This window comes from Rhincodon typus, chromosome 5 (assembly GCF_021869965.1).
Source record: "Rhincodon typus isolate 14 chromosome 5, sRhiTyp1.1, whole genome shotgun sequence".
Lineage (NCBI taxonomy): Eukaryota > Metazoa > Chordata > Chondrichthyes > Orectolobiformes > Rhincodontidae > Rhincodon > Rhincodon typus.
This window is the reverse complement of record NC_063336.1, coordinates 17473071-17492368: the sequence shown is the minus strand read 5'-3', so window position 1 is coordinate 17492368 and position 19298 is coordinate 17473071. Positions and strand designations below refer to the sequence as shown.

Genomic DNA, 19298 nt, shown 5'->3' with positions numbered 1-19298 from the left:
TGGGGTGGCGTGGATTTTAGATTTGTTGGAATACTCCATTCTAAAAGCTGGTATAAAATGGAGAATGAAAGACTGGTAAGAAGGACCTAAAGATGGTCATGACCTGCAAACTTTGCATAGGATTCTATTGGTTGTATTGGTGAATATAGGGCGGGTGACGTTATCAAACGGGAAGTAACTTGTTGCAATAAACTGCAGTTTTGATAATGATCAGAAAATGGTAGTTACCCTAAGAGCATCTAAAATATCAGTTTGTTCCAGCAGTTCTGGAAACGTCGCCAGGACTGGGTTACAGATGAGATCTGCAAAGAAAGTATATAAAGTAAATCAACGCTGAAAGGTGCACATTATTATAGCACATCAAAAGTCTCTTCATTCAAAGTAAATTAAAAGGTACAAGAACTGGCCCAACTGGTCTAAAACCAGTAGCGTCCTTTTGCAGAGTTACAATAGTTTGGGTGGGGAGTATTATGCATTGTGTAGTTGATCGAGTTGCCACAGTAAAATGGGAATAAACAGTAATAGCTATGTTTTAGCCAAGTTTATCATCTTAACGCAGGAAACAGTGAAGAGGTGGCCCTTGTACAAGAGAAAGGAGTGGCCATAATGTGGAGAAATTTGCAATGTTAAGGCTATCTTTTCTTGGCACTTAGAAGGCTGAGACGATTTAATATTCTGAGGTTTTGGTATGGTGGTATAGTAAAAGACAACTCCTCTAGTTATGAAATCAGTATCAAGCAGATGTTTATTGAAAGTTGTTAACAGGAGAGCGAGGCCAAAGATTAGGAAAAGATTCTTTACACTGAAGTAAGGAACTGTTTGCCAAAGGAGTGATGAAATCTTCGTTTGAATCCTTCAAATTGGCTTTCACAAAACAGAAACGATATCCTATGACAAAGCAGTAAAACTAACCCTCAAATAAAAGCAAAATACTGCAAATGCTGGAAATCTGAAACAAATAAACTTATCTGAATGATTCTCCAGAACTGATACTCATTAACTCTGTTTCTCTCGCCACAGATGCTACCAGACCTGCTGAGTTTCTTCAGAATTCTCCAGAATTGTTATTTTTTGTTTTAAAACTATCCTGTCTTGTCCTCCTTGACTTGTCTGCAATTTGCACCGTTAAGCACAACATCCTCCACAACTCTTCTTAACCATAATCCAACTGGGAGGAACTGTATACCACTTGACAATTCGATTCTTATCTATCCAGCCTAGCCAGAGAATCACGTACAATGGCTTCTCAGTACGGTTCCATACTGTTATCAAAGGATCTTATTGTCATATGTATGCTATTCCTCAACATTGTCCAAAACCAAAGGGCAGTATATTAACCATCAAGGCAGGAAACTTCGTGATTCAGCAGATCCTTCTTTGTGGAAACAATCCCAGTATACAATTTGTATTCCAGTTTGGAAGTGGGGGGAGCCTAGCCATGGCGAATTGTGAAAACAAATCGGGCCTGCTGTTCATAAGGCAGTTCAGTGATGGACATGGAGACAGGCGCATGCTAAGGGAGGCTAATTAGGCCTCTGTTCTCTGATACTTCAGTCCAGTTGTATAAAAAATCTGTTAAGCTCTCTCGTCCATGGAAATTGATTTGTAGAAGTTGAGAGAGTGATTTGGACATGTTAAGGAGATAGGCAAAGGCATGGCAGATGAAGTACAAATGTAGATAAACGTGAGATTAATCACTTTGGTCGCAAAAATTGGAAGGTGAATTATTATCTGAATGGTGATAAATTGGGAAAAGGAGAGGTGAAACCTCATCAGGTGTCCTTTTACACCAGTCACTGGAAGTAAGCATGCAAGTGCAGCAGGCAGTGAGGAAGAAAATCAGTATTTTGTCCTTCACAGCAAGAGGATATGAGTACAAGAGCAGGGATGTCTTGATCCAATTGTACACAGTCTCGGTAAGACCACACCCTGGAGTAGTGTACGCAGTTTTGGTCTCCTTATCTGAGGAAGTATGTTTCGGCTATGGAGTGAGTGTAACATCGATTTAGCAGACTGATGCCCGGAATAGCAGTACTGTTGTATGAAAAGAAACTTGATGTTTGGACTATATTCACTAGAGTTTAGAAAAATGAGGGGGGAGTCTAATAAAAACTTACAAAATTCTAACAGGACTAGACAGGTTTAATGCAGGAGGTATGTTCCCAATGACACCTAAGGAGTCTAGAAATAGGGGTCACAGTATAGTGTAGGCCATTTAGGACTGAGATGAGAAGAAATTCCTTCACTCAGAGAGTCGTGAGCCTGTGGAATTCTATGCCACAAAAAGCGTTTGATGCCAAAATATTGAATGTTTTCAAGAAAGAGGTATATATGGTTCTTAGGACTAAAGGGTATGGGGCAAAAGCAAGAAACAGGGTACTGAATAGGGTCAGAGATAGTAGGAACTGCAGATGCTGGAGAATCCGAGACAACAAGGTGCAGGGCTGGATGAACACAGCAGGCCAGGGCCCAAGCTACGCCTGCCTCTTTGTAGGTTACGTGGAAAAGGGGGTAGCCATGGGTACCCGCATGGGCCCAAGCTACGCCTGCCTCTTTGTAGGTTACGTGGAACAATCCCTCTTCCGTACCTACACCGGCCCTAAACCCCACCTCTTCCTCCGTTACATTGATGACTGTATCGGCGCCGCCTCGTGCTCCCACGAGGAGCTCGAACAGTTCATACACTTCACTAACACCTTCCAACCCAACCTTAAGTTTACCTGGACCATCTCTAACACCTCTCTCCCCTTCCTGGACCTCTCTGTCTCCATATCGGGCAACCACCGAGAAACCGATATTCATTTCAAGCCCACCGACTCCCACAGCTACCTAGAATACTCCTCCTCCCACCCACCTTCCTGCAAAAATGCTATCCCCTATTCCCAATTCCTTCGCCTCCGCCGCATCTGCTCCCAGGATGAGGCATTCCACTCCCGTACATCTCAGTTGTCCTCGTTTTTCAAGGACCGTAACTTCCCCTCCTCGGTGGTCGAGAACGCCCTCAACCGTGTCTCCCACATCTCCCGCACCTCATCCCTCACACCCCGTCCACGCAATAAGAACCAAAAAAGAATCCCCCTCGTCCTCACGTACCACCCCACCAACCTCCGGATCCAACGCATCATCCTCCGACACTTCCGCCATCTGCAATCCGACCCCACCACCAAAGACATCTTTCCCTCCCCACCCTTATCTGCTTTCCGGAGGGACAACTCTCTCCGTGACTCCCTTGTCCGCTCCACACTCCCCTCCAGCTCCACCACACCCGGCACTTTTCCCTGCAACCGCAGGAAGTGCTACACCTGCCCCCATACCTCCTCCCTCACCCCCATCCCAGGCCCCAAGAAGACTTTCCACATCAAGCAGATGTTCACCTGCACATCTGCCAATGTGGAATACTGCATCCGCTGTACCCGGTGTGGCTTCCTCTACATCGGGGAAACCAAGCAGAGGCTCGGGGACCGCTTTGCAGAACACCTATGCTCGGTTCGCAATAAACAACTGCACCTCCCAGTCGCGAACCATTTCAACTCCCCCTCCCATTCCTCAGACGACATGTCCATCCTGGGCCTCCTGCAGTGCCACAACGATGCCACCCGAAGGTTGCAGGAACAGCAACTCATATTCCGCTTGGGAACCCTGCAGCCCAATGGTATCAATGTGGATTTCACAAGTTTCAAAATCTCCCCTCCCCCTACCGCATCCCAAAACCAGTCCAGCTCATCCCTGCCTCCCTAACCTGTTCTTCCTCCCACCTATACCCTCCTCCCACCTCAAGCCGCACCTCCATCTCCTACCGACCAACCTCATCCCGCCCCCTTGACCTGTCCGTCCTCCCTGGACTGACCTATCCCCTTCCTAACTCCCTACCTACACTCACCTTTCCTGGCCCCATCCCCGCCTCTTCGACCTGTTTGTTTCTTCTCCACCTATCCTCTCCTCTATCCCTCTTCTATCCGCCTCCCACTCTCTCCCTATTTATTTCAAAACCCCCTTCCCCTCCCCCTTTTCTGATGAAGGGTCTAGGCCCGAAACGTCAGCCTCTCTGCTCCTATGATGCTGCTTGGCCTGCTGTGTTCATCCAGCCCTGCACCTTGTTGTACTGAATAGGGTGTCCAGCCATGATCATTCAGAATGGGGCAGCAGTCTCGAAGGACGAATGGTTAATCCTGTCCATTTTCTTATGTTTCTATGCCCTCCACTCCATTCACCTATCTTTCAATGGCAACCCCATTCCATCTCCATGCCCCTTACCCATAGACAACCACCCAGTATCCATAGGTATTATGTGAAAACAATCAAAAAAAATCTTGCACTCAGACACAGTTGATACTGAGAGGAACTTGCATTCTAGCTGTCTTCTTTCTCCTGGACGCAAACTAACCTTGTCTGAATGCTTTCAGGGATATCTTAGAAACCCTTCCCCTCCCATTTTCTAGGCAATGGCAATCACAGTGGGCTTGTATACAGGTATAAATAACGATTAGCTATTTCGAGATCCAAAATCTCTTGGAAGTAAATGGAGAGGGTAAAACCACACCAAGCAACAATCCAACATTCTCAACACTTTTCTGGGGCTTTGGATGCTCAAGGAGAATTTTTGTGGGCACAGTAAATCTCAATGCCTTAGCCAACATTGTACTGAAGCTCAGATTCCACAAGTCCCACCCTCAACCTGACACTCAATATTTTTGCTAGGGGTAACAGAACACAATGTACTTTACATGTGCAGTTCATGATGGCAGCTCCCTTCAGTTAGAAACGATTTACATCAGTCAGGTTTCTGAAACACAACTCATGGGTTTTATACAATTATGAAGAAGGTTTAGGTCCATTTCAATTTTTCAGAAAGGTCAGGTACTATTTTACGGAGCTTTTAAAATTTCCAACAAGTGCCATAGAACGTCCACAAGTTAAATCACAGGTGTGCTGCTGACAACTTAAAAGGAGTTGGAGAGTGCAGTCAGTGGCCTTCAAAGGGCACATATTTTTGCTCTTCATGACAAAGGCACACAGTTGCCAGCTAGTAGAGATTCCCAGATAAGAAAACACTGTGTCTTGTGGCAGCAATGCTGCAAAACAGGGGCCGCACCTTCACAAAATTGTATGATAAAGGTATGTGAGAGTCCATAATGTGAGGACAGAGAGAGGGGAAAGGTTACATGCTGATGGCAACACAGCACTCACCAAGTAAACAAAGGAGAATGGTAAGTAGATGTAGGCCTGACTGTGGTGATCATGTACAAAGAACGAGTGCTGAAAGTGGTTTAGGTTAATCTGGGACTTTGGACCTACGATCCAAAAGAGGATTTGCTGAATTAGCAGGCCTTCCTTAAGTATAAGGGTTACCAACTGCACTCATATCGCCATAAACACTTCAACTCACCAACCTGACACTTTTGTATACAGGAAATTCTTCCACTCCCTGAAAGTGCAGGTGGTGTACAACCACATCATGGGTTTTCTGCAAGACTGTTCACAGTATAACATGATTAAATGAGAAGTTATCCGCTTTGGTCATGAAAACAGGAAGGCGATTATTCTGAGGAATTCACAACTATCTCAGCTTTTTCAAACAGCAACATGGGGGCTAATTGGTATCTCTAAAAAAGGTGGCTTTTTAAATTCTATTTTAAAGATATGGTTCCAAAACACAATCAACTTACAAAATTAATAACTAACATAAACAGCTTTGCATTAGCTTTTTCTCACATTGAAAGCAGTCAAAACACACAGTAACTTTCATTTTTGGAGGTAGTGGCTTTTAGTTTGTGCTCTCACCAGCTTTTTGCACATTAAGTCTGTCTTTATGAAGCGCATCAGCAAGCAACTGTCGATAAAATGCCAGTAGGTGGATGTAGCAATTTGGGCCAACTAGAGTTTCTGGAAGTAAGCTGTAAAAAAAAGTATGCACTTAATAGGGAGGCAGTCTAACTGTAACTACTATACGATAGCCACAGGAGGTTGGACATCACCATTTCATAGATTCTGCAGTGTCCACTTAAGGATGCAACTTGCCAACAAAATGATTCAATTTCAGCATATGATTACATTAATTCTCTGCATAATTTCTTAGATATAATTTTGACATAATTTACTGAATATTACATTCTATTAATTTCTATCTGAATTAAACAGAAAAATATGTTACTATGAGACATGATCATGCATTTCACAGATCAAGAATGTTGTTATCTAAACTCACTGAAGTATTTTATCACACAGTGAATTTGTGGTATGCTCAATCATATATATATACATAGTTGTGTTAAGTCTCTCAGCCCACTGAACCAAATTTCTTCCAAGCTTACCTCCACTGACAAAGTCCTTGCCCTAAGTGTGCACCTTTCTCCAGTTTCGAGCCTATCCCCCCCATGGCTTCTCTGGGTTTATCTTGAGGCCCATCTTCCACTCCCTTGACCCTATTCCCAATAAGCAGCTGACTATCCATTTCCCCTTCCTGATTCCCAGGCTAATGAAAAGGAATGCACACATCAGAAGCAGGAAGAGGGCATTCATCCCCTCAATCCTGCTTTGCCATTCACTAAGATCATGGCTGATCCTGATTGTAATGCCAAATCTACAACCGCACCTAGCCCAAAAGCCTTTTAACTCTTTTTGCTTAACAAAAATCCAACTACCAATGCCTCAAATGGTTTCCTCTCTTCTGTCCCATTTCATTCAAGTCAGCTATCATCAATATAATCCTCAACAAAAAAAGCCTTTAACACATCCTTCCTTGCAAAATACAACCTGTAGCCAACCTAGCTAAGTCCAAAGTCTTTGAATATATTATGCACTCCCTAATCTGCATGAATTTTTCTTGGAATTCCATTTTGAATTGCTTCAATTCAGTTTCTGTGGTGATTGTAACAAGGTCAGCCAGATGGACCTCATAGAATATGAGTTCCCTGATTGGGGCTGTTAATCTGGTTCAATCAGAGAGCCCTGGCTGGCAGATAACAACAGGAGTGTCAAACATCTTGTTCACTCTTGGAGCTGGCTCTGAGGGAGTTGGATCAGTGGCAAGGACTCTCCACGTGTGAATAAAGGGTGACTTGGTGACAGGATACTGGTCTCTTTGCAATTATTTCAGTTTCTGTCCCACCTCAGTAATTAAAAGCAACAAGTCACATTCTGTGTGACTGGGAAAGAAATATCCCATCCTCTTCTTTCCTGCCTTCTAAAAAAAATCAGCATTTGAACTTGACATCAGTGGGAGGCAAGTTATTGGAAAGATAGTGACGGTCAGGATCAATCAACATTTGGATAGTCAAGGTCTGATTAGGGATAGTCAGCATGGATTTGTGCATGGGAAGTCGTGTCTGACAAATCTTTTAGAGTTTTTCAAAGAGGTACCAAGAGGATAGATGAGGGTATGGCAGTGGATGTTGTGTATATGGACTTCAGTAAGGCCTTTGACAAGGTCCCACATGGTAGGCTAGACATGAAATTTAAGTTGTATAGGATCCAGGGAGAGCTAGCTAATTGGATTCAAAATTGGCTGAATGGTGTGAAACAGAGGGTGATGGTTAAAGGCTGTTTCTTGTACTGGAGGCCTGTGACTAGTGGTGTGCCACGGGGGTCGGTGCTGGGACCTTTGTTATTTGTTATCTATATAAACAATTTGGACGTGAATGTCCAAGGAAGTTTGCGGATGATGCAAAATTAGGAGGTACTGTTGATAGCGAAGAAGGTTATCAAAAATTACAGAGAGGATCTTGATCAGATGGGGAATTGGGCTGAGGATTGGCAAATGCAATTCAATACAGATAAGTGTGAGGTGTTGCACTTTAGAAAGTCAAACCAAGGTAGGACTAATATATTTAATGATAAGATCCTGAGGAATGTTGTGGAACAGAGGGACCTAGGAGTACAAGTACATAGTTCGTTTAAAGTGGCGTCGCAGGAGGACAGGGTGGTAAAGAAGGCATTTAGCATGCTGGCCTTATTGGTCCAGGCATTGAGTATAGGAGTTGGGACGTTATGTTACAGTTGTATAAGTCGTTGGTGAGGCCGCACATGGGAGTATTGTGTACAGTTTTGGTCACCCTGTTATAGGAAAGACATAGTTAAACTGGAAAGTGTGCAAAGAAGATTTATGAGGATGTTGCCAGGACTATTAGGCCTGAGTTATTGGGAGAAGTTGTCAGGATAGGACTTTATTCCTTGGAACACAAGAGAATGAAGGGTGAATTTATTGAGGTGTATAAAATCATGAGGGGCATAGATAGGATGAATGCATGTAGTCTTTTTCGCAGGGATGGGGAATTAAAAACTAGAGGGCATAGGTTTAAGCTGAGAGGGGAAAGATTTAAGAAAGACCTGAGGGGCAACTTCTTCACGCAGAGAGTGGTGCATATATGGAATGAACTGCCAGAGAAAGTGGTTGATGCAGATACAATAGCAACATTTAAAACAAAATTGGATAGGTACATGGATGGGAAGGCTTTAGAGGGATATGGACCAAATGCGGGCAATTGAGTGGGCACCATGGTCAGCATGGATCAGTTTCCATGCTATATTACTCTATGAGATGTAGGCATCGCTGGCTAGGACAATATATGTTGCTCATCCATAATTATCACTGTTGGTGAACTGCCATGTCGAACCACTGAAGCCCGTGTGGTGTTGGTAGTCCGCAGTGAAACAGTCTGAAGTCAAGATGGTCTGTGGCGTGGAGGGGAACATGCAGGTAATTGTGTCTCCAAATATCTGCTAACCTTTTTCTTCTAGGTAGTGCAGGCCAAGTGCTTGGAAAGTGCTGTCCAAGAAAGCTTGGTGATTTAATGCAATATAAATGGTACACATTGCTGCCACTATGCCTTGGTGATAGAAAGAGTCAACGTTGAAGGTGGTGGATGTGGTACCAATTAGGTCAGCTGCTTTTTACTGCATGGTATTGAGCTTCTTGAGTGTTGCTGGAGCTACACTCATCCAGTCGAATCGATAGAAAGTGTACATATGCAAAAGGACATGAATGTCCTTGTCACTAAGACAGTGAAGGCTAACATTCAGGTGTAGCATGCAATTAGGATAGTAAATGGAATGTTAGCCTTTATTTCAAGCAGTTTTAGGGACTGAAATAATGAAGTCTTGCTTCAATTATATAGGAGCCTGGTTAGACCACACCTGGTGTACTATGTGCAATTTTCATCTTCATACCTCAGAAAAGATAATAATTGCCACAGAGGGAGTACATTGAAAGTTCACCAGACTTATTGCAGAATTCTCAGCCTCTGGTCTGCTTTGTAGCCACAGTATTTACTGGTAAGTCCAGTTCAGTTTCTGATCAGTGGTAGCTCCTAGGATGCTGACAGTGGAGAATTCAGTGATGATAATGTCATCGAATGCCATTGGATGATGGTTATTCTCTCTTGTTGGAGATGGTCATTACCTGGCAAGTGTATAGCACGAGTGTTACTTATCAATCGTCAGCACAAGCCTGAATTTCGGTCTTGCTGTATTTAGACAGACTGATTCAGTATCTGAGGAACTTTGAGTTGTGCTGAACATAGTATAATCAGTGAACATTCCCATGTCTGACGTTATGATAGAAGGAAGGTCATTGATAAAAAGCTGAAAATTTTGGGCCTAGGACACTACCCTGAGGAACCCCTACAGTGACATCATGGGACTAAGATGATTGAGCTTTAACAACCACAACCATATTCCTTTGTACCAGTATGACTTCAATCAGCAGAGATTTTTTCCACCAAATTTCCATTGACTCCAATTTGGCTAGGGCTCCTCAGTCAAATACAGCCTTGATGTCAAAGCACATTATCCTTATTCCTCCTCTTAAGTTCAACTCTTTTGTCCATGTTTGGACCAACTCTGCCTAATTATCTGACTAAAATCTAGGGAATGTATTTTCACAGTGTTACTCGTTTACCTTGAGAAACCCTGGATAGTCGTTGCACTGGTAATCATCTTCCCAAATTCCATAGATTCCAGAATGATTCTTGCAGACTGGAAGCTTGTAAATGTTACCCAGCTATTTAAGGGTAAAAAAACAGGAAACTACAGACCTGTCAGCCTGATATCTGCAGCATGGAAAATGCTAGAATCTATCAAAAAGGTGACAAATGGACATCCAGATAAAAGTGGATTTGCAAACGGAATGTTGCCCTTGACAAACTTGTTGACAAACCTTTGATGATTTACCAACAAAACTGATAAAGGGGAGTCAGTGCATGTGGTATATTTGGATATTCAGAAAGCTTTTGATCAGGTCCCCCACAAGAGTTCGGATGTCAAATAAAATACATGGCATAGAGGACATTGTACTAATATGGATTAAGGACTGGCCAACAGACAAAAAACAAAAAGTAAGAATAAATGGGTCATTCTCACATTGGCAAACTGCAGTTAGTGGGATATCGGAAGGATCAATACTTAAGCTCCGGCCATTCACTATATATCAATATTTAGATGAGGAACCAAGTATAATATTTCAATCTTTGCAGATGATTCAATGCTGAGCGGGATAGTGTTCTGAGCAGCACTGCCCCCAAGCGGCACAGCCATCACTGAGATTCCACATGCACTACATGCACTACATGCACACAATCACTGGGGCAATGTATTGAATTCCAGTTCAAGAAGCTGTTGCTCTGCATGGATCTTAGAGGTCCACACAACGGAAAAAGAAAATTTATAAGGACTGGAGGTTGTGAAGAAGTCATAAAATATTTTCAGGGGAATTTGGACAGGCTTGGTGGATGTGGCAGAATATAATGTGGAAAAATGTGAGATTTTCCACTTTGGTATGAAGAACAGGTGTACAGAGCATTTCTTAAATGGTGAAAGGTCAAAAAGTGCACGTAAGGACATGGGTATTCCTGTCAATAGATGCTGAAGGCTAACACTGCAGCAAGCATTTAAGATGGCAAATGGAATGTTAGCCTTTATCGGAAGGAGGGTTCAAGTACTTCAAGAAGTAGTGAAGTCTTGTTTCAATTATATAGAAACTTGATTAGACAGGACCTGGAATATTATGTGCAGTTTGGTCTCCTTATCTCAGAAAAGAGATGATTGCCATAGAGGGAGCGCATTGTAAGCTGACCAGACTTATTCCCAAGATGGCGAGACTGTCCTATGAAGACAGATTGGGTAAAGTGTTCAAAGAGTTTCAAAGAATAAGAAGTGATTTCACTGAATCTACAAAAGACTTAAAGGGATAGACAGGGTAGAAACATAGCAAATAGGAACAGCAGCAGGCCTTCAAATCTTCTCTATCATTCAATATGATCGTGACTGATAAAACACAATACCCGTTCCCCGTTTTCTCTCTATACCCTTTGATCCCTTTAGACCTAAGAACTATAATTCCTTCTTGAAAATATTCAATGATTTAGCCTCAACTGCTTTCTGCAGAAGAGAGTTCCACAAATTCATCACTCTCTGGGTGAAGAAATTTCTTCTCATCTCAGTACGAAATGGCATACCCCATATCCTTAGTCTGTGACACTGGTTCCAGACTCCTCGGTTATCGGGAACATCCTTCCTGTGGTTTACCCTATCTAGCCTTGTTAGAATTTTATAGATTTTGGTGAGATCCACCCTCATTCTTCTAAACTCCAGTTAAAATAGTCCTAACCAATTCAGTAGCTCTTGATACATCATCTTGCCATTCCAGGAATTAGTCTGGCAATTCATTGTTGTACTCCTTACACAGGCAGAACATCCATTCTCAAATAATGACACCAAAATTGCATACAATACTCCAGATGTGGTCTCATGAAGGTCCTGTAGAATTGCAGCAAGACATCCCTGCTCCTGTCCTTGACTCCTTTTGCTATGAAAGCCAATATATGGGAAAAATCTAAACCAGAACAATGGGGAATTGTCAAAAAGGAAATGGATAGAGTAGAAAACCAACACGTTCCCTGAAAAATGGCAGATGGAGTTCAATCTGGATAAATGGGAGGTTTTGCATTTTGGTACACCTAACAAAGGTAGGGCTTGTATAATTAATGGTAGGGGTTTGGGTAATAATGTAGAACAGAGGGACCTAGGAGTTCAGGTACATAATTCTTTAAAGTTTGCATCACATATACATACACATGGCGGTTAAAAAGGTGTTTGGCACGCTTGCCTTCATTGCTCAGACTTCTGAGCATAGAAGTTGTGAAGTCATGTTGAGGTTGTACAGGACATTGGTGATGCCTCTTCTGGAATACAGTGTCCCGTTCTGGTCGGCAAGTTATTGGAAGGATATTATTAAGCTAGAGACAGTTCAGGAGAGATTTACCAGGATGTTGCAGGATATGGAGGGTTTGAGTTATAAAGAAAGGCTGGATAGACTAGGACTCTTTTCATTGGAGTGTAGGAGGTTGAGAGGTGACTTTACCAAAGTTTATAAAATAATGAGGTGTATAGATAGAGTTAATGGTAGTTGTCTTTTCCCCAGGATGGGTATTTCAAGACTAGGAGGCACATTTTTAAGGTGAGAGGACAGAGATTTAAAAAAGCAATGAGGGGCAAATTTTTTACGCAGAGGGTGGTTCATATGTGGAAGGAACTTCCTGAGGAAGTGGCAGATGTGGGTACAATTACAACGTTTAAAAGACATTTGGATGGATACATGAATAGGAAAAGTTTGGAAGGATATGGGACAGGTGGGATTAATTTAGTTTGGGATTATTTTCAGCATGGACTGATTGGACCGAAGGACAGGGAGGTTATGGTGGAGCTGTTTTGAATTTTGGTTAGGCCACAGCTGGAGTCTGGTGTTCAGTCTGGTCACCTCATTACAGGAAGGGTGTGATGGCACTGAAGGGCATGTAGAGGGGATTCCGCAGGATGTTACCTGTTACCTGAAGAGAGGCTGGATAGGCTCAGGTTGCTTTCTTTGGAGCGGAGAGGGCCGAATGAGCACCTGATTGAGGAATATAAGATTACGAAGGACATAGACAGGGTGGATAAGAAGCAGCTATTCTCCTTAGTTGAAGGTTCAATAACAAGGATACATAATTATAAGGGAAAGGGCAAGAGGTTTAGAAGGGATTGAGGATTTTTTTTTTCTCCCAGAGGGTGGTGGAAATCTGGAATGCACTCTCTAAGAGTGTAGTAGAGGTGGGATCATTTCAAATGACATAACATGCAAGACCACGTGCTAGAAAGTAGGATTAGTGTCAATAGTTTCGCGCAGGCTTAATGGGCCAAAGGGTCTTTCTGTGCTGTATGACTTTATAACATGGCAATTGCCTTCTTCACCATCTGTTGTACCTACATGCTTACTTTCAGCTACTGGTGTACAAGAACAAACAGGTCTCATTGCACCTCCCCATTTCCCAGTCTATCATGAATCACATAATAATCTGCTTTCATGCTTTTGCTACCAACATGGATGACCTCATATTTATTCACATTATACTTCATCTGCCATGCATTTGCCCGTTCATTCAATTTGTTCAATCATAAGGAAGCATCTCTTCATCGTAGTCTCAGTTCATCCTCTGATCCAGCTTTGCGTCATCTACAAACTTGGAGATACTACATTTAGTTCCCTCATCTAAATCATTAGTATATATTGTGAATAGCTAGAGTCCAAGCACTGATTCCTGCCAAACTCCACTACTCACTGCATGCCACTCGGGGTAAAAAAGACTCATTTATGCCTATTTTTTGTTTCTTCTCTGCCAATCAATTCTCTCATCCATGTCAATACGCTACCCACAATCCTCACGAGCTTTAATTTTACATGTAATCTTTTATGTGGGATCATATCAAAAGCCTTCTCAAAGTCCAAGTAAACCTCATCCACCAGTTTCCCTTTATCAACTCTACTACTTAAACCATTGAAAAATCCCAGTAAATTTTTCAAGCATGATTTCCCTGTCATTGAACAACACTTGGAGAAAGCACTGAAGACAGCAAGTGCACAAAGTGTACACTAGGTGTGGGATTTCAATGTCTACTACCAAGAGTGGCTCAGCATCAGTACTACTGATGGAGATGCATCTGTCCATGATAGTATCAGTTAGGGTGACCACTGCACAGTCTTTGTGGAGACAAAGTCCTATCTTCACTTTGATGGGAACCTCCTTCATGCCGTGTGGCATTATCACTGTGCTAAAAATGACAGATCTAGCAACTCAAGACTGAGTATCCATGAGTCCTGTGGCTATCAAGAGCAGCAGAGTTACATTCCAGCACATTCATCATGGCCTGGCATATCCCTCCCACTCAACCATTACCATCAAGCCAGGGATCAGCCTTGGTTTACTGGACAGTGCAGAAGGGCATGCCTGGAGCAGCACCAGGCAGATCTGAAAATGAGGTGTCAACCTGATGGAGCTACCAAACATGACTACTTAAATGCCAAACAACAAAAGCAGCAAGTGATAGACAGAGTTAAGCAATCCCACAACCAACGGATCAGATCTATGCTCCGCAGTCCTGCCACATCCAGTCAAGAATGGTGGTGGAAAATTAAACAACTCACTGGAGAGAAGGCTCCACAAATATCACCATCCTCAATGATGGAAGAGCCCAGCACATCAATGCAAAAGATGAGGCAGAAGTATTTACAGCAATCTTCAGCCAGAAGTGCCGAGTGGATGATCCATCATAGCTTCCTCCAGTGGTCCCTAGCAATACAAACACCAACCTTCAGCCAATTCGATTCACTCCATGTGATATCAAGAAATGATTGGAGGCACTGGATACTGCAAAGCTATGGGCCTGACAAATTCCAGCAACAGTACTGAAGACCTGAGGTCCAGAATTTGCTGCTCCCCTAGCCAAGCTGTTGCAGTACAGTTACAACACTGGCATCTACCCGATAATGTGGAAAATCCAACCCAGCCAATTACCACCCTATCTGTTTACTCTCGATCATGAGTAAAGTAATGAAAGTGTCATCAACAGTACTATCAAGCACCACCTGCTCAACAATAACCTGCTTAGTGACACCCAGTTCGGGTTTTGCCAGGACCACTCAGCTCCGGACCTCATCACAGCATTGGTTCAAACACGGAAAAACACAGCTGAATTCCAGAAGTGAGGTGAGAGCAACAGTCCTTGACATCAAGGCTGCATTCAACCGAGTGTGGCATCAAAGAGTCATACCAAAACTGGAATCAATGGGTATCAGGGGGCAAATTCTCTGTTGTTTGGAGTCATACCTGACACATAGGAAGATGGTTTTGGTTGTTGGAGTTCAATCATCTCAGCTCCATGACATCTCTGCAGGAGTTCCTCAGGGTACTGTCCCAAGCCCAACAATCTTCAGCTGCTTCATCAATGGCCTTCCCTTCATCATAAGATCAGAAGCGGGGAGGTTTGCAAATAATTGCACAATGTTCAGCTACATTCGCAACTCCTCAGATACTGAACCAGTCCATGTTCAAGTGCAACAATTTTTGGACAATATCCAGGTTTGGGCTGACAAGTGGCAAGTAACATTTGCATCACACAAATGCCAGACTGAGGCCATCACCAATAAGAGACATACTAACTACTGCCCCTAGACATTCAAGGGTGTTACCGTCACTGAATCCCCCACTATCAACATCCTGGGAGTTACCAGTGACCAGAAACTCAACTGGATTTGCCACTTAAAAGTGAAATTATGCATTTTGAAAGGAAGCAGTAAATAACAATTATTTAGAAAGAGATTTTGGGTGTACTTGTGCATGAACCACAGCTAGCACACAGGTTCAGCAGGTCATCATTAAGGCTAATGTAATGTGGCTACAAAAGCAAGTCAGAGGCTTTGATTACTGCGGTAAGTAACTCATCTCCTGCCCCTCCTCTCAAAGCATGTCCACCGTTTACAACGCACAGGTCAGGAGTGTGATGGAACACACCCCACTTGCCTGGATGGATGCAACTCCAACAACACTCAAGAAGCTTGACACCATTTAGGACAAAGCAGCCCGCTTGATTTGTACTACATCCCCAAGCATCCACTTCCTTCACCACCAATGCCCAGTAGCAGCAATGTGTATTATCTACAAGATGTACTTTAGAAATTCAATATTTTCTAGGGTTTGCTGTAGCCCCTCAGATATGGCAAATAAGCAGGAGATCCTTTATAAAAATTCATCCTCCGACACATCCTCCTACCTATTATAAATGAATGATAAGCATAAAACAATACTGATGTTACTTGCATACTCTATTTTGGTAAGGGCAATGTCTACCTGTACTTTATAGTCAACAAAAAGTTTTATTCACAAAGGAAAACTGTATTTAGATTGCTATGATCTAGTCATACTAAAATATATATCTTACAAAATAAATTACCAAGTCACGGGTTATAAATACCTACTTCAGAATAGCTCTCATTTTTCCAGTTGGTGACCTCAGCTTCACCAGCAGTTTAGGTTGTTTTCTGGACACCATCAAATGTTGAAAAAAAGTAGCTAAAGCAGAAGGAGCAAACTAGATTAGAATACGGTTCACAGAATCAGGAATATTTAAATAAAATAGATAAATCTCACCTCTCTTGGAAATGGTTGGATCTACTTCTAAACCTTTTTCATAAGGTGTTCCACCATTCAATATAATTTCATAGGTCCTATAATAGTCATGAAAAATACCAAACAATGGCACAAGCATCAATACTTTTAGTAGACATCCGAAATCTACTTCCAAAAAATGAAACTGGTTGGATCGCCTGACACGTAACACATATTAATGTATGCTGCAGGAGTAACAATGGGCACTGCGCAGTATATGCTAAACAAAGGAAACTGAAAGTATGTGACACAAATGTGAACTCAGAAAGTTCTTGAAGTAGGAGAAAGGAAAGGAACAAAGTGAAGAACTTTAAGACTGCAGTACAGCAGACACCACTACAATTAATACTGAGAGAAAGGAAAGAAACAGCACTGTGAGAAAACAATACAAAACACATTTTTAACATTTCCTTTGTAATTACCTACTAAACTGAACTAAAATTGCTCAATATAATTTTAGAAAACATTTAAAACATCAGAGAAAATCAGGTGCGCCATGTGCCAGAATGCCCATTTTGAGCTTTCAATGGGAAAGGCCACTGTCCTGTTTCTATCAGTAAAAGATGCTACAAAAGGAGGTTGAAATCAACATCACAAAGGAAAAATATGTTTATGACCGATGCAAGGAAGAAAATATAATTCAGAATCAACAGGAATATTGAAGGTTTGTGTGGGGGAAAGTGAATAAGCAAATAAGAGAAGATGAACCAGGAGAAAGGGCTAGCAGTTAACAAAGGAAAATCCCAAATTCTACTGTATGCGTATAAACAGTAAGAAGAGAGGTTAAATGAGGAGTAGGGTCAGTCACAGACCAAAAAGGAGAAGAGATATTTTCTAATCAACCTGTTCAGAGATGTTATTACACAGCTCTGGAGCAGTTGGGTCTTGAATCCAGGACTGTTGGCTCAGAGGTAGGGATACTATCACATGAGCCAAGATCCAAAAGGAGGACCTACATTTGGAGATAGGGTACATAGATGAGGTATTAAATGAATACTTTGCATCAGTCTTTACAAAAGAGGATGCTACTGCTCAGAGGAGAAAACTCTGTCACTAGAACAGTTCAAAATGTATAGGAAAGACAGAGTTACAGAGTCATAGAGTCATACAGCCGGATCAAGTTTCCTCAACTGAACTAGCCCTATTTGCCAGCATTTGGCCCAAAGCCTTATGAACCTTTCCTATCCAAATACCTATCCAAATGTTTTTTAAATGGGATAATTATACTTAGCTCTACTATTTCCTCTGGCAGCTCGTTCCATATATGCACCTCCCCATGTGGAAAAGGTTGTCCCTCGGGTCCCTGTTAAATCTTTTCCCTCTCATCTTAAACCTATGCCCTCTAGATTTGGACTCCCCTACCCTGGGGAAAAGACCTTCGCTATGCACATTATCTATGCCCTTCATAATTAGATAAACCTCTATAAGGTCAGCCCTCAACCTCCTACACTCCAGGGAAAAAAAGTCCCAGCCTATCCAGCCTCTCCCTGTAACTCAAACCTTCCTGTCTCGGTAACATCCTTGTAAAACTTTGTTTCCACTCTTTCAGTTTAATAACATCCATCTTATAGCAGAGCGACCAGAATTGTATGCAGAACTCCTAATGTGGCCTAACCAATGTCTTCTACAGCCATAACATGAAGTCCCAATTCCTGTACTCAATGCTCTGACCGATGAAGCCAAGAGTGTCAAATGCCTTCTTCACTACCCTCTCTAACTGTGACGCCGCTTTCAAGGAACTATGTGCCTGCACCGCTAGGTCTCTATGTTCAAGGACATTCCCCAGGGCCCTACCATTAACGTGTAGGCCCTGTACTGATTTGTCTTACCAAAATGCAACACCTCACATTTATCTAAATGAAACCTCAATCTGCCATTCCTCGGACCACTGGCACACTTGATCAAGATGCCATTGTATATTCTAAGATAACCTTCTTCACTGTCCACTATACCACCAATTTTGCTGTCATCCACAAACTTAGCAATTATGCCTCCAATATTCTCACACAAATTGTTTATATAAATGACAAACAACAGTGGACCCAGCACCAATCACTGCAGCACACGGCACATTGTAGACTTCCAGTCTGAACAACAACCCTCTACCACTACCCTCCGCTCCTACCGTCAAGCCAGTTTTGTATCCAATTAGCTAGCTGTCCCTGGATCCCACGTGATTCAACCTTACTAACCAGTCTACAATGCTGAACCTTGCTAAAGTCCACGTAGACATCAACTGCTCTGCCTTCATCTATCTTCTTGGTCACTTCTTCAAGATACTCAATCAAGTTTGTGAGATTTCCTATGCACAAAGCCTATCCCTAATCTTGCTTTCCAAATGCATGCAGATCCTGTCTCTCAGAATCCACTCCAACAACTTACCCACCACTGACATCAGGCTCACAGCTCTGTATTCCCTGGCTTTTCCTTGGATACATTGTTAGCACTTAAAGTTAACAAAGCACCTGGACTAGATGAGATGCATCTAAAGAATTCTGAAGAAATTTAAGGGTAGAAATTGTACAGCACTGGCCATAGTCTTACAACCTTCCCTGGATTTGGGGGAGATGCCAGAAGACTACAGAATTTCAAATATTATGGCCTTGTTCAAAAAAAATTGTAAGGATAATCCCAGCAACTACAGACCAGTTAGTTTCAATCTGGTGGTGGGGAAACATTATTTAGGATAGAATTAGTAATCACGTGGGTAGGTTGATTAGGAACAGTCAGCATGGATTTCTAAGGGGGAAACTGTGTTTAACTGACTTACTAGAGTTTTTCTGAAAAGAACTTTTTGAACATAAAGGGTCAAAGAGTAACATTATT

General features: G+C 42.4%; 1 protein-coding gene across 1 annotated transcript in view; it reads right to left on the bottom strand.

Moving 5' to 3' along the window:
- The window catches only part of nphp1 (nephronophthisis 1), a 103981-nt gene that overhangs the window by 8431 nt on the left and 76252 nt on the right, over window positions 1-19298 (bottom strand). The window contains exons 13-16 of the mRNA XM_048596683.1: window positions 16455-16531; window positions 16283-16376; window positions 5782-5894; window positions 229-302 (exon numbers count right to left, since the gene is read on the bottom strand). Of these exons, the coding sequence (XP_048452640.1) occupies window positions 229-302; window positions 5782-5894; window positions 16283-16376; window positions 16455-16531 (358 nt within the window). The remainder of the gene's footprint in view (window positions 1-228; window positions 303-5781; window positions 5895-16282; window positions 16377-16454; window positions 16532-19298) is intronic.